Genomic DNA, 14230 nt, shown 5'->3' on the forward strand with positions numbered 1-14230 from the left:
AAAGAAAAAAGAAAAATCCAGGTGGAAGATCACCATAAATATCAGATGACTTCTGAAATTTTTAAACCAAGCTTTGTAATTTTATAAAAAGGTTAGTAGCTATAATTGTCTAAATTTGATGAGCCCACACTGTGACTTATCTAAAACGTATGTAGCAATACACATCCCCACGTTACCTTGAAATAAATACACATGACATTTGAAGCATGTTCAGATATCTCCACAATTAATCAACAGACAACTAAATATTTCCAGCACTAAGGTTATGTTGTCAGGGTTTTTTTAACTAAGCCACATCATGAAATTAAAACTATGCAGCCACACTCCAACCATGTGAAACTATTAGACAGTAGCTACAGGTGCATCAGAGAAATCAAAATCACACTTTTTCCTCTAAATTCTGCTTTGTTTTTTAAGTATCAGGTATCACAATCCTATTTAAAAATTGGCCCTATTCTCATTCAATGAGCACACTGGAATAAACAAAACATGACAGGGTGGGGGGAGAGCACTAAATTGAAGCTTAAATCAAAGGTATGTTGGAGATATACAACACCCTGAATACCTGTCACCTCAAAAACTAGTTTAGTATGTTCATGACAAAGATTCAGCAGCTCAGGTGCTATATCCTTTCCAAGTTTTCTATTAATAAATGCTGTAATATCACTTTCTAAGTCATTTTAATCACCGTTTGTACATCTCCAAAGAATTGCAAAATTAGGAAATAATAGCCTGTAGCCTATTTTTAAAATTACATTCTCAGGTGATCAGATACACAATTAGTCTCCATTTCTACTTTTCATTTCTCAGGAGCAATTACATTTGAAGACTAATAATTGGTGTCTCTTTTTGAGGGGCTCTCTTGTGCATACTGTACATCCATTTCAGTGACAAAAAATCTGCAAAAATCCTGTACCTTGTAAAACATTAAAGAGCTTTTTATTCCTAAGAAGCAAATGTACACTGATCAAGATGAAGAAAAACATGAGTGAAGTACTGTCAAAGCAAAATTAAATGTATCATGCCATCAGTAAATATCCCGAATTTTTTTTTACCCAAATTGACACTATAATATAAACCCAGGGTTCAGTGATTTGCTTCCATTTTTGATGTATCTCACAGAAGATGTTCAATTTGCCAGGCAAAATGTACTGTCACACCTTAACTTAGAACAAAACAAGGATTCTTGTCAAGTAGCCAATTTTCTTCTACCCAGCACCACCACACTCTGCTAAACATTTCTGAAGTCCAATTTTCAAAAAGCAGAACAGCAAAAAAGTGGATTCCCATGCAGATTCCCAAAGACTGCACCTTGATCACAGTCATTTTCAAGCCATACTCTTCCACCTCTGCTGTGCAGAAATCATGTCCTCTTTAAAATTTTTTCTAATACCCACCCTAAAAACCTACAACAAATTGCTACTGAAGTGGGTGAAACGTTTAGGGAAACAATTTTAACCACTTCTTCCAATGTATGTCATTCAACTTCCTACAACTCCTAAAATGGACTGCAGAGAAAGAGAGTTAGCAAACAACTCAGCATGACAGAGATGAAAAATAACTATTACATTTTTTTAAAAGAATTGTGAAAAACATGAACACTAATACCAAAATTTCCCCCTCCATCATTACATCAGGATGGGAAAGAAAAATCTAACAAGATATCATTTTGCCACAAAATGCTCCTGCAATAATAAGCACAGAATGGAGTATTTTGAGTGTGATAGTTTGCTTCTTTACAATTTTACTTAAAATTATTTAAACAAGCCTTACTACATTGTAAAAAGATTCATCTGCAGGATGACAGATGGAGGAATTCACAGTTTTTTGGTTGCTAATGTTTTGTTTCCTACAAGACTGAGTTCAAAGGTAACAGTCTCTCTACCTACAGAAAGTCACCATTCAGAAGAGAATAAGCACAAGAGAGAAGAAAGAATTTACAAAGCTCAAGGTGTCTGGGACCCATCTCCAGTAAGGAGAAAAAACATAGTAATTACTTGTGTTTATTGAAGGTACTAATAAGACACGAGTGTGTGGTCTTCTGAGCAATGCTGTGCTCTCCCCAAGCTGTTTCATTTCGTCTCACACACACTGCAGTCATGAGCCCATTCAACAAAGTGAAGTCTTTAATTCTCACATACATAGAAATCTTCTAAAAAGGTATGTAAATCCATAACACCTAGGACAAAAAATCAACCCTCAGGAAATAACCTATTTTTTGTGAGTCCTGAGGCTTTTCCCTTTCGATTTCTTTCTAATTACACCCCCCGATCTTAAAAAGTTCGGAATTGCACATACACCTGTTTCCCCAAAGTCATTCCCTTCAGGAGTATTTCAGCAGTTTTCTTCCTTAGGATCCAAAAGCTTAAGAGTTAAGTGTCATCAAGTCTGCTGAAGTGGAGAGAGGAACTGTGTGAAAAGCCTGGTCAGTCTGGGCAGCTTTTACTTGGGGAACTGAGGGGGTGTTGTTTTTTTGGGAGGAAAGCTGTTTTTGAAGAAAAGCTGCACACGAGAGGAAACAGTAGACTGGTATATATACTGTATGTGTGCCAATGAGTCTGAATTGTAATGGCCACAAAGAATCTGGAAAGTCTGTTTAAATCCTCAGTTGCTGCAGATTTCACTTATAGAAATGATGAGGGAATCTCAAGGCGAAGAAGATAAACCAGTCTTACTTGCTGTTTTGAAAAGTCCTTGTAATAGTCAAAAAGTTTTAAACTTGGATGTATGGAAACACTTAAATTCCAAGATACAGAATGGAGACAATCAAGTATACAGTAGTTGGAGAGTAGGAAAGCCAAGGAAAACAGAAGAGGGTATTTCTTTTTGTTAGCTAACTTTTCCACAAAACCAACAGGCTTTATGGAGCACAAAGAATGTCTTCCTATCAAACCTACAAATGGCTTTCCCTGTTGTCTGAAATTTTAAAATACATAATTGTGTTCTCAATGAAAAAATAAGGAGAATTTTCAAAGAAACATCTGGGTTTTTTCCCACCTATTCCCCTCTCTCCCACTATGCAGCACCACTGTCTTTGCATAAATCAAGCAGAATTTACATGAAATGGGTTTGGCACGTGCTGTCTTATGCCCGGCAAAGCTTAAACTGCAGTTTGCTGGATAGTTATGTTTTCTCCTCACCAGAAGATGTTGAGGTCTTTGTGCATCAAAAGCGGAGGGATGCTGCTTCGGTGACAGATGTCCCTGTGGATGAAGAGGATAATTCGGATGTACTGTAGCTGACTGAATGGACTGATGTTCAATTTAAAGTTCTTAGATTCTCTGATGTGCTGGATTCCAAAGCACAGATATTTGAGACTGTCCTTTTTCTGAGAACTTCAGGGCTTGTCAAGGCAGACAGAGGATGTATCTTTGCACGACAAATTGCAGAGAAGAGATTGTGGGGGTGTGTGCTTAAGGGTCATTTCCTCTGTTAAATTCACTATAAAAATATTTGAGCTTATTTCTGATTAGATTTAAACAGCAGGCTTATCTTGAACAACCAACCTCCATTCAGTACAGCAGGTCTTTGGGAGCTCCAAAGGTGTATTTAATGTATTCATGGTGTGGTGCCCTTTTTTGCCCCCCCCACCTATGTCTACACTTTGAAGTTGTTCTGTGCTAGCAATCTGAAAAAAAAATCATCTTTAGAAAGGCTGGTTAGTTTGTTGGATTTACATCAGAGGGGAGCATGCCAGTAAGTAAAAAACAAACAAAAAACAAAAGCCAAAAACACACACGAGTACTGATTTTTTTTCCTCAACAAGTAGACAGAAAACCCCAAAGTCTCCCTATCGCTTTTGTAATGTACTAATCTAATGGGAAGTCTACCTAAAGATTCCAATTCCAACCTCATTTTACTTCTCTTTGACGGGATGCATAAAGACAGTGATGTTACAGAAAGGAAACGTGGTTGTATTTCCAAACTACTAGCTACTCATATTGTGTTTTAGTAAGACAGAAACATGTTTTGTTATCACAAAAAGTGTTGTTCAAAGTACAGAAGCTTAGAAAGGTAAAGATAAGAAAATACCTTGATACATTTAACATACCTTCAAAGTTTTACACAGAAGAGAAAGCTTCTACAGTAAAAGTACTAACATCATAACACTCACCAACACATTTTTCAGCCAGTTCTCCTAAGAAAGGATCTGACAATTTGGGGTTCCAATCCCTGGTATGAATTTGTAAAATGTGCTTTCGTGCCTGATTTAAAAAAAAAAAAAAAATCAAAATTAGCAAACTAAATCCATAATATTTTAGACAAAAATAATATTTATTCTTGTGAATCTGAAGTTATTTTACTGGTTTTTGACATATCACTGAGAGATAGTTCTATATAAAATAGAACTTAGTACTCAAAATTTTATAGATAAGCAGTAATTTTTTCAGTATATGTTATATATTTTAATTGCTGTTTTATCAACACTATTATATGTGAACTCATCAAAACTCATTTTCTATTAGCAATCATCACAGGTTTAAATTTAATTTGTAATTACTGTACCTATTATTAACAGCTTCCACTGTCAAATGCCTCACCAATGAATGTGTTGCTGAGTAGCACAGCACATACACACGAATCCCAAAACAATGTCAGCTAAAAATTCTATAGGATCCAAATACATCTATCAATATACAAAGTAAATCTAATTTTAAGCCTAATTCATGAAATATTATGTCTGGGTTCATGAAAGCCTAGAATAGGGAACTGAAATGTTCCTGTTGCCAATACAATAATGTCTGGTTTTGCATCTATCTACATTTTTTACATACTTAGAAGTCTACAAAATTTAAAAAGTTATTTTCTCTTATCATAACTTCCAAAACCCCAAGTAGTTAGGGTTCATTATACAAATCCATTGTTTTTAGATAAGCAATTAAGTTTACTGTGAATAATTTACCTATCCTGAAGATCTGAAGTTCAGTACAACTTCATGTATACAATCTGTTTGTACCACAAATGTCTTCCTAATTAAACATTCTTACAAGCAAGAATGTGTACTTTTATTTTATAAGCTTGGCTGTCAGGCATTACAATGTTTAACATCCTAAAGATGTTTATTAATAAATCTCATTTCTAGGTTTTACCTTTTTATCAGGCAAGTTGAAAAGAAATTCCCTGTCAAAGCGACCAGGTCTCCTGAGTGCAGGATCTATAGAATCCAGTCTGTTTGTAGCACCAATTACAACTATTTCACCTCTATTATCCAGTCCATCCATAAGGGCAAGAAGAGTAGACACTATAGAGCTAAAAGAGATGTTTCAGAGAAAGAATATATAGAGAACACTGCACGAAGTTTTGGATTTTCAAATGCAACATTAATAATTTCAAAGGAAAAAAGCCACGTTTAAAGAAAACAGGTGCATAACAGTTTTAAGTCTCATATGTTCCATTAACCTCCTTGTCTGCTGGTCCCAAATTTCTCTCCTATTTCTCTCAGTTGAGTGGAAGGAGATATACACACAAATGCCACCACCTATAGAATGACAGATACAAGTGTGTTGCCATACAGAGCAGAGCAAAACTGAGACTGAAAGCAGCCAGGAAAATTTTCAGCCAACTGTTGTAAAAAATGTTTTAAAAAATGACATGATAGCAACCCAAGATAAGTTTGAACTGAACTCTCTTGTGATTTTGGTTCTAGATAGTATGATGTGCATTCACAGAACATTAAAATTCATAATCTTAAAAAAACATTTTTTCAACTTGTTATTCTACTGGGCTGGTAACAGACAATCTGTTTAGAGCACAAAAACAAAAGAAAAGCTGTGGAAATCTTGCAGTTAATAACATGGATGAAGGATAATTGCCACTACAATTCAATTCCCAGCAAATTACAGTCTGCCTGGAGGACCCAAAAGATGACTTTCAACACCAAAGAAAAAATCTGTCCTTTCTAGGGTAAGTGGGCTCCAGAAAAAGTAAAAACCTTTCCTGGGAACTGAATAAAGTTACATTTAAGGGTTTACCAAGATAACACAGCATATACCAAGATAATGGCAGCATATGAGAAATATTACCTGTGAATCTGATCTTGTCTGCTAGAACGAACTGGAGCCAAGCCATCTATTTCATCAAAAAAGATTATAGAGGGTCTCATCAAGTATGCCTGGTATGCAATATATAAGAAAAACTGAGTTAACTGTTAATTCATAATTTATCCATCAACATTGAAAACTGTTCTTACTACAAAGCATTAACATGGTAAACTGACATATATATTGTGACATATTTGATAAAACATGTACAGTCTGAAAAGAAAACTGAGTTTTCAACTATAGCACTGTTTCAAAGCAAAACAGGCTGCAGTCTGCTGTGAGTAAGCAAGATGGCACCAGTGTACCAGTTTTACTGTGTGCTGGACAGGTTAAAGACAAACTGAGACACACTCAGTTACAGAAAACATGATCTTATCTGCTCATAACCTGTTTGTTTAGACATATCTATCTGAAAACTACTTGTCTTTGAGCTACTGCATTTCACTTGTTTATGTGACTCTCTCTTCTGTCCCATCTCTTCTGAGCCCAATAAGAACAGCGTAACAGACACAAAACTGACACAATTGTGCATCCTCCTCCATAGCATTTATCTTGAACATGCCAGTCAACCTCAAACTCACTGATTCAAATTTTTTTTTCCAATTTTTACCCAAACTACTTTGCTTCATTAAAGGACTTCTTCCTTTCAATTTTCAAAGGAAGTAAAACTGTTGTCAATATTCCTCTATTCTTTTCATCTACATATGTCATTTGGACAAATCCTACTTAATTTATGAAAATTTACAAATATTTAGTTTCAATTGCAAATAACTTCGGCTGCCTAAACCACAAAAAACAACATACAGAGAAATTATATGAAAAATATGTATTTTCTTCTAACCTGATCAAAAAGGAGTCGAAGCTGACGTTCGGATTCACCAACCCACTTACTGAGACAGTCTGCTCCTTTCCTCATAAAGAAAGCCACCTTTTTGTCTCCTTGACTGCACTCATTAGCTAGAGCTCTAGCTACCAAGGTTTTACCTGTTCCAGGAGGACCATAGAATAAACAGCCCCTGAAGATAAATGGATCAACACAGTCACAAACTTATTTTATGTCTCCTGAAAAACTCCAAGTCAAATTTTATAATGAAGACAGGGAGCCTGGAGAAGAAAGACTTAAGATCTCATATTATTAGTGTATTAACATGACTTCATAAAATCTAAATTTGTTTTATTCTTTCAAATCAGTAAAACTTTGATTTGTAAAGATCATTAATTAATGGCACACTAAGTTTCCAAATGATAATTTTACATTAGTTGAACACGTCCTCAAATATTAGAACTTAGTTAGGTTAATACCTGAGTCAGTGTTTGTTACTTCTTTGGAAAGAAGGAATTCCTTTAAATTACAAAAATACCCCAAAATTTTCAATTTACTTAGATTCCATGTACCCATTTAAATAACATACCAAGATGCCTGATTAAGAAAAACTAAAATCATAATATAACATTATTGAGATTACACCTATAAAAGAAACATCAGCATTTCACTTGATTTAGTAAAATATTTGATAACATAAATAGGGGAAAAAAAAGGCAAGGTACTACTAAATAGAACACTAAATAGAATCTTTCTTTAACCAAATCACCAAGTTTACCCTCATATCACAAGGAAAATAAACTAAATATTTTTTTAAAACAAAGAATTGTTAAACTCTTCATCCTGCTTATTACATTCTGATAGACAACAGGGGTAGCAAACACATAGGTCTATTTGAACTGTAAAATACTTCAGGGAGAGAATCAATCTCCTTTTTTTTTTTTTTGCAAGTGAAGCATTCTTCAGAGATTAATAAAATAAAACAAAGCAATATGAATAAATGCACCTACCTCGGTGGCTGAATTTTGAATTTTTCAAATATTTCTGGATAGAGAAGAGGAAACACTACCATTTCCTTAAGTGCAAGGATATGATGGCTCAATCCCCCTATACTGTCAAAACACACCTTAGGAAAAAGAAAATAGAGCATAAAAAGCTTATATTGTAACAGTTTGCCACAAAAATATCTTTACTTACAAAATATTTGAAAACAAATTACAAAAACCACTGCAGTGACCAACAGGACTTCCCTGAATTTTGAAAGTGTAAAGAAACAGTTGAGAAAGTCAATTCTTGGCTGCCCACATGAAGTTTATCTGGTTTGCAAGCTAACTGTGCCTGAACATCTACAGAGATCCAGCCTAAGTCCCAGATCATCTTTAAGCTCAGGCACAGCATAACCTGAATACAATCAAAGCACTTCTAGACAGAGGGTTCAGCTCCAGCAGTAATTCAGCAGCTTCTGCACAGCACACACCATAAGCTGATGCACCTTGTTGGTTCTGAACGCACAGGACCCACATGGTACCAGAGTTAACCAGTCCAGAGGGTCAGGATCTCTGTTTCCTGCACTGCTCAGCATATCCCAGTTTCCACTAGTACAAGTAATGACAAACTGACTGTAAGCAAAGTAATACAGTTGGGCAATTGATGCTTTGGCTTATTTATGATATGTGTGCAGCCTGCTGGCTACCCACAGGCCAAAAGCAAGTGCCTTGCAGTCTAAAGAAATAAACAGACAAAAGCTTTGGAAAAAATAAAAAGAGATCAGCGAGTTTCTTATGAATTTACTTCAACTCTAATAAGAGGTTTTGGAGAATTCTACTTGTACATAATTAATTGGGTGAAGGGAAATAAAAAGTTCTAACAGAACTTACCGATTTATCAACAATCATAGGGTCGACATCAGCCAAACTGGCCCCAACTTTCACACGTTCTCGAAGGATTCCACTAGCTAAGTCTTCTGCTCTAAAGTTCAAAGGCAGGCACCTGTTCAACAACAAACAAAACATCAAATAAATACTTTTCTGTTTTGTTCATTTGCTTGAAGGGAAGAACCAAGAGATTAAATGCCTTCTACTACGTAAAGGGACAACCTTTCTGGATCGGTAAGGCAAACAAAACTGACCTTTTTTACTGTGGTAATTATTACTGTGTATGTGGAAGTTCCTTACATAAAGTTAGTTTTATGCTTCCATACAGGTACTTCAATCTGGACAACTAGGCTGTACAGACTATTGTGATTAAACACAGAAGAAACATTTCTTTGCTTTAAGGATGTAGTACCTACATAGGTACTACATCAGGTCAGCTACACAGATAAAGGTACCAGTAAAGACACAAGTTACACTTGTGCAGAACTGCACTTTTGGTAGTTGTATAATCGCTTGAATTCCTCATGATGGAAACGGGAACAGTGTGGCAGAGAGGAAGAGTTGGAAAAAAAAGAACAGGAACCTTTTTTTCTGCTGAATTTTCCAACTAATGCATCTATGGTAGTAAGTATATTTACTTATAGATCTTCCACTTTTAGATAACTGTTAAATAAATTTAAGGTCAACGGAATATCTGTTGGGTGTGTAGAATGCATGAATTGTTACACAAGAGGAAGAGGAAAGAGTTAGTACTGGGAGTATAACTGAATTAACTGGGACCAAGTAACATCAAGAACAGAAATTTATTTTAACCAACAGAAGCAGTCTTATAACCCAACTGAATCAAACAGCTATTCTTATCTTTCCATCTTTTTATCACTATTATTAATTATCTACTCATAAGACTTCAAGGTCTATATTAATGTGACCAGCAGTTTTCCTAAACCACGTCTGCAGAATCAAATGATGCATAATAGAAATCAAACCCTTCTAAAGACCAAGGATGTTTTGATACCTATTTCTTGCTCTGGCTATGCTTTTAGATTTTCTTCTTTCAAAGCGTTCTTCATCTGAAGAGGTTGTATCACTGCTGTGAATGGCATGCTTCTTTCTCCTGTTGAAGTGGCAAAACAAACAGAAAACTCAGTCCTTTTTGGAGCAGAATGGCATTTTTGGGTTTTTTTTATAAAAATAAAACTGAAACGACAAGTACAGTACTGTTCAGGTTTGAGATGCACACAAATTTTACCTTCGTTAAGTGTCTGAGAGGGGAACAACAGCTCTTACCACAGGGATTATCTGATTTCAAGATGAACATCACTAAAACAGTAGAACCCCATAAGACATGTAGTCCAGTCCACGTTGCCTCAGCAATGTGATTTGAGTATTCAATCAATAAGCTGCAACTGTACTTTGGAAAGCCTCCAACCACTTTAGCCACTTCTAACACAAGAGAGATATCAAGATCTCCTTACTCAGTTTGATGGTTTCATTTAAATATTCTCTGAAAAAAATCCACACTTCCCAAAGAATATAGTCTCTTTTTAGGAGGTTATTCATTCTGAACAGTAGAACAGTTTCATAAAATACCAGTACTGTAGTTTTAACTTCTCATCTGAATCCAAGTAAAATTACTATTCAAAGTCTGAATGAACCATTTCTTATTTTAGTATGACCATATCTCAGAAAACTGAGTATTTCAGAAATATCAGAGAATGTACATTAAATCTTCTGTACAAAAAGGTGTTGAGTTTGATATCGGTTTGAAAAATTCAGCACTTTTTTTCATGAAAAAGCTGGCTACTAGTAAAAACTCTTGGATTTTAGGTGAATATAGTGAGCTGCATCATTTGTATGACTACAATAATGCACTGAACTAGCTGGTTTTTGCCAAAGGATAACATGGTCAATCAGTTTTACTGCTCAGTGACCAAAACCGAGATAAATGTCAAAGTATCACAAGGAGAATATCACGCAGTTGGCAAGATATTTTATGATAGTGTTCCGACAAGAAAGGATAAAATGAGAGTGGAGCAATGAGCAGACTAAAACTGAAGTGATAATAGTTTTCACTCTTCATATCTTAATAGTAAGTACAAGTCGTGAGATTATCTAACACAGTGTCATCTGCACTTCAAGGGGAGGAAGAAAAAAGACAAACTCTTATTTGTATTACAAAGAAACTTTAGAATCATAAGATTCATCTATTCATTTACTTTTCATATTTTCACTACACCATTAAATTGAGCAATAAGACAAGTGTTTCAGCTATGACTAGCATTCGTTTACTTGGATTCTGTTCATGGACAGATTTGTCTTTTTGAAGCTTTGACTAAGTTTATTTTTTAAAAAATGTATTAAGCTGTAATCTCATCTGTTTTGTTACATAAAGCCTACTGACAGTTTCCAAGACAACTTGGTATATTCCAGACTTCTTTGACACAAAACATAAGAGTCAAAAATTATGCTTGCTAAATATTTTATTAAATTGTTGATAATCCTTGGATGAAACTTGAACTGAAAGAAAACAAAAAACATTAACCTGATTTGCCTAGTTTTGCAGAACAGAAAAGGGATTATTTGTTAAACTGATGTTTTGGATTAAAACACAAAATGTACGGCCTCACAGAAACAGTGCGCAATGTACAATTCTTCCCAGTACTTGCAGCACACCTATTTCCATTCTGTTCAGCCCAAAGCTTCTACTGGGATTGCAAAGTGCCAAGACTCTCCTATTTGTGTGCTGATCAGGGTCTAAGCCTGGGATACAATTCAAGACCCACACACATGCGTGAATGAATTGAACAACTCACTCAAGAATGGTCTGAAAATCAAAAACTGCTAGAATGTCCTGAAGGAAAGCAAATAACTATATACTAAAAGACTGACATTTACCTGATATGGCTTCTTCTTGCAGGAGATCTGTGAATGTCAAACAGTGTATTTTCTCTCTTTTTTTGATGAGCTGGCACTAAGAAAGAGAAGTTACAGGTTTGTAACATCAATTACACAAGAATAATAAACTAATCTAAATGCAGCAGAAAAGTGCTAGATAATCACTTCATCAATTAGGTTACCACTCGTTTCTCTAAAAACTCAAATTAAGAAAAGAACTAGGGGGTGGTGGGAAATCAAATCTCTTATGTTTTGTTTTACTATCACCATACTTGGCTTAATAGAGGCACAGCAATTCCACCCTCGTACTCCTCACACCATCACAGCTGTGCCTATCACAGCACAGAATGCAACTCAACCAGGGCACTGCATTTTTAGTTTATTTTCAGGACATGAAGCTCCATACAGAAACGTTTTCCCAGCTGATAATATGGGATGTCTTCAAATTTCTCTCAAAAAATAAACCACAGCATTTCTCTGTCAGAGTTTTAATTTCTAAGTTGCCTTAAGATAAAGCACATTGATACACCACTGAATACATCCACATTATTTTAAAGAGAAGCATTAAAAGATTAAAAATTGGAGACACTACACTGTACTCTGTATGGACCCTGATGGTATGTCCTGTGAGGAACAACTAAGGACACAAGGTTTGTCTAGCTGGGAGAAAAGGAGGCCGAGGGACAACTTCATTGTTCTTTACAGCTTCCTGACAAGAGGAAATGGAGGTGCTGAACTCTTCTCCCTGGGATGCAGTGACAGGACGTGTGGAAATGGTTCAAAGCTGCATCAGGGCAAACTCAAATTTGACATGAAGTATTTCCTTACTGAGAGGGTGCCCCAACACTGAACACAGTTCCTAAAGAGGTGGTCAGTACTCCAATGCCTGTCAGCATTTAAGAGGCATTTGGACAACACCCTGAATAACATTTTACCTTTCGGTCTGCCCTGAAGTTGTCAGGCAGGCAGACTAGATGATCATTGTAGGTTACTTCCAAGTGAAATATTTTAAATTTCTCATCCAGGCAAAATGTGGTAACTGCTGCTATGCCATTTATCTACAGTTATGATTTAGGTTTACCACTCGAGAGGAAAAGCAGGTGTAACAGTAACTATTTTTTCTAAGTAATTACCTGATTTATTAGACTGCTTCATGTCAAATGTTTCCTGGCTTAAACCTCGCTCACCCCCAGCCCAGCACATGGCAGTACTTGCAGAGTTCAGTGAGGCAGCAATGCCACCCCCACTGACAAACTGACAGACTGTGTCTCAGCAGTCCTGTTTACATGGTGAACAACAGCAGAAGTCACAAGGTGCTGCGTGGGAACTCTGTCAGGGATGAAGAGTAGCCATCCAACTTTTCCCTCCCCACACCCATGCTATTCTTGGAGGTCAGCAGACCAAAAGGACACAAGCACTGTCTGGTTCCTCACCTATTGGAGGGGCCTGGTATCTTTCAACAGTTTTTCTCTGTCTGAGATTATATGGCCGATCATTTTCTTCCCCCTCGGCTTCTTCTACTTCTATATCTCCATCTTCTTCCTGAGACTCTGTTCAGGGGTAAAAATATTTTGAGAACACTTCTACTTGATGTCAGAGTTACTTTTATCTTAAAAATTAACATTTTAATGGTCAGTGAGATTTACTGCCCACTTATTAAATAACACTAATTGGAAAATCACTGGAAATTTAAAGACCAAGCTAAATCTACAGTCATTGTTAAATTTCATTCTAGTTTTCTATAGACGGTTCTGGAAAAGCAACAGAGAGAAAAATAAATGCATTCAAAACAGTTTTAGTTGTAAAGTACTTCAAATATCACTTTTATCCATGTATTTTTCCTTCAATAATTACCCTTCAATTAAGAATAATGCCTGTCTTCTCTTTTCCCATAGGAGCCTCAGAAAATCAAGTATTTGACACAGCACGAAAATAAGTACAACTTTATGATTCACATTTTTACACAAAGAAAAGAAACATAGTGTATAAAGGCATAACCTAGGCCCATCTATTAACAGCATCAGAATCTCCATCCATGGATCTCTGAACTAAGACTGAATTCTTATTCATTGGGACAAATCATATCGTGTACAGCACTTTTAGTTAAAAACTGAGATATGCTATGCTGAACCCCGTATGGATGCTTGAAGCTTGAGTCTGATTTCTTAAGGAAGCCAAGCATGATGCTGATTATGCCATCACAGTTAGCCACAATCCCTTCTTTCTCAGTAATTTTTGAATCCACTGGCCAGTTTCATTCAAATTTTTTAAAGAAGGTAGAATTTCAAACACAGTTGTGTGTCTACAAGCCTTTTGAAAATCAATCAATGGACAGAAAACAGGGACTTTAATTAATACCTTCCCCAAAGAAAGAATACAGGACTGATTATTTTAGAACACACATAGCTGTACATTGCATTCATCACATCCTGGCTTCCACCAGAGCATTGTCGCAGGGAGTATGAAGAAAGCTTCAGTTACTTAGTGTTAGGAAAAACAGGTGTAAGGAAATGTAGAACAAACATTTAGAAACCAGGCTCTGCTCTTTATAGTGCAATATATTGCTATCTTATGCTACAGAAAACTTTGTTTCACAA

The 14230-nt window shown here is 35.9% G+C and overlaps 1 protein-coding gene across 3 annotated transcripts in view; it reads right to left on the reverse strand.

Moving 5' to 3' along the window:
* ATAD2B (ATPase family, AAA domain containing 2B) overlaps positions 1 to 14230 on the reverse strand; it is a 75019-nt gene that overhangs the window by 38721 nt on the left and 22068 nt on the right. For all 3 annotated transcript variants that reach the window (XM_027641027.1, XM_027641026.1, XM_027641028.1), the window contains 9 exons: positions 13067 to 13183; positions 11634 to 11709; positions 9754 to 9852; positions 8742 to 8853; positions 7875 to 7990; positions 6883 to 7057; positions 6024 to 6112; positions 5091 to 5250; positions 4115 to 4205 (listed from right to left, as the gene is read on the reverse strand). In XM_027641027.1, the coding sequence (XP_027496828.1) occupies positions 4115 to 4205; positions 5091 to 5250; positions 6024 to 6112; positions 6883 to 7057; positions 7875 to 7990; positions 8742 to 8853; positions 9754 to 9852; positions 11634 to 11709; positions 13067 to 13183 (1035 nt within the window). The remainder of the gene's footprint in view (positions 1 to 4114; positions 4206 to 5090; positions 5251 to 6023; positions 6113 to 6882; positions 7058 to 7874; positions 7991 to 8741; positions 8854 to 9753; positions 9853 to 11633; positions 11710 to 13066; positions 13184 to 14230) is intronic.

The sequence above is a fragment of the Corapipo altera genome, unplaced genomic scaffold, assembly GCF_003945725.1.
Source record: "Corapipo altera isolate COAL_440 unplaced genomic scaffold, ASM394572v1 46, whole genome shotgun sequence".
In the NCBI taxonomy this organism is placed as follows: domain Eukaryota; kingdom Metazoa; phylum Chordata; class Aves; order Passeriformes; family Pipridae; genus Corapipo; species Corapipo altera.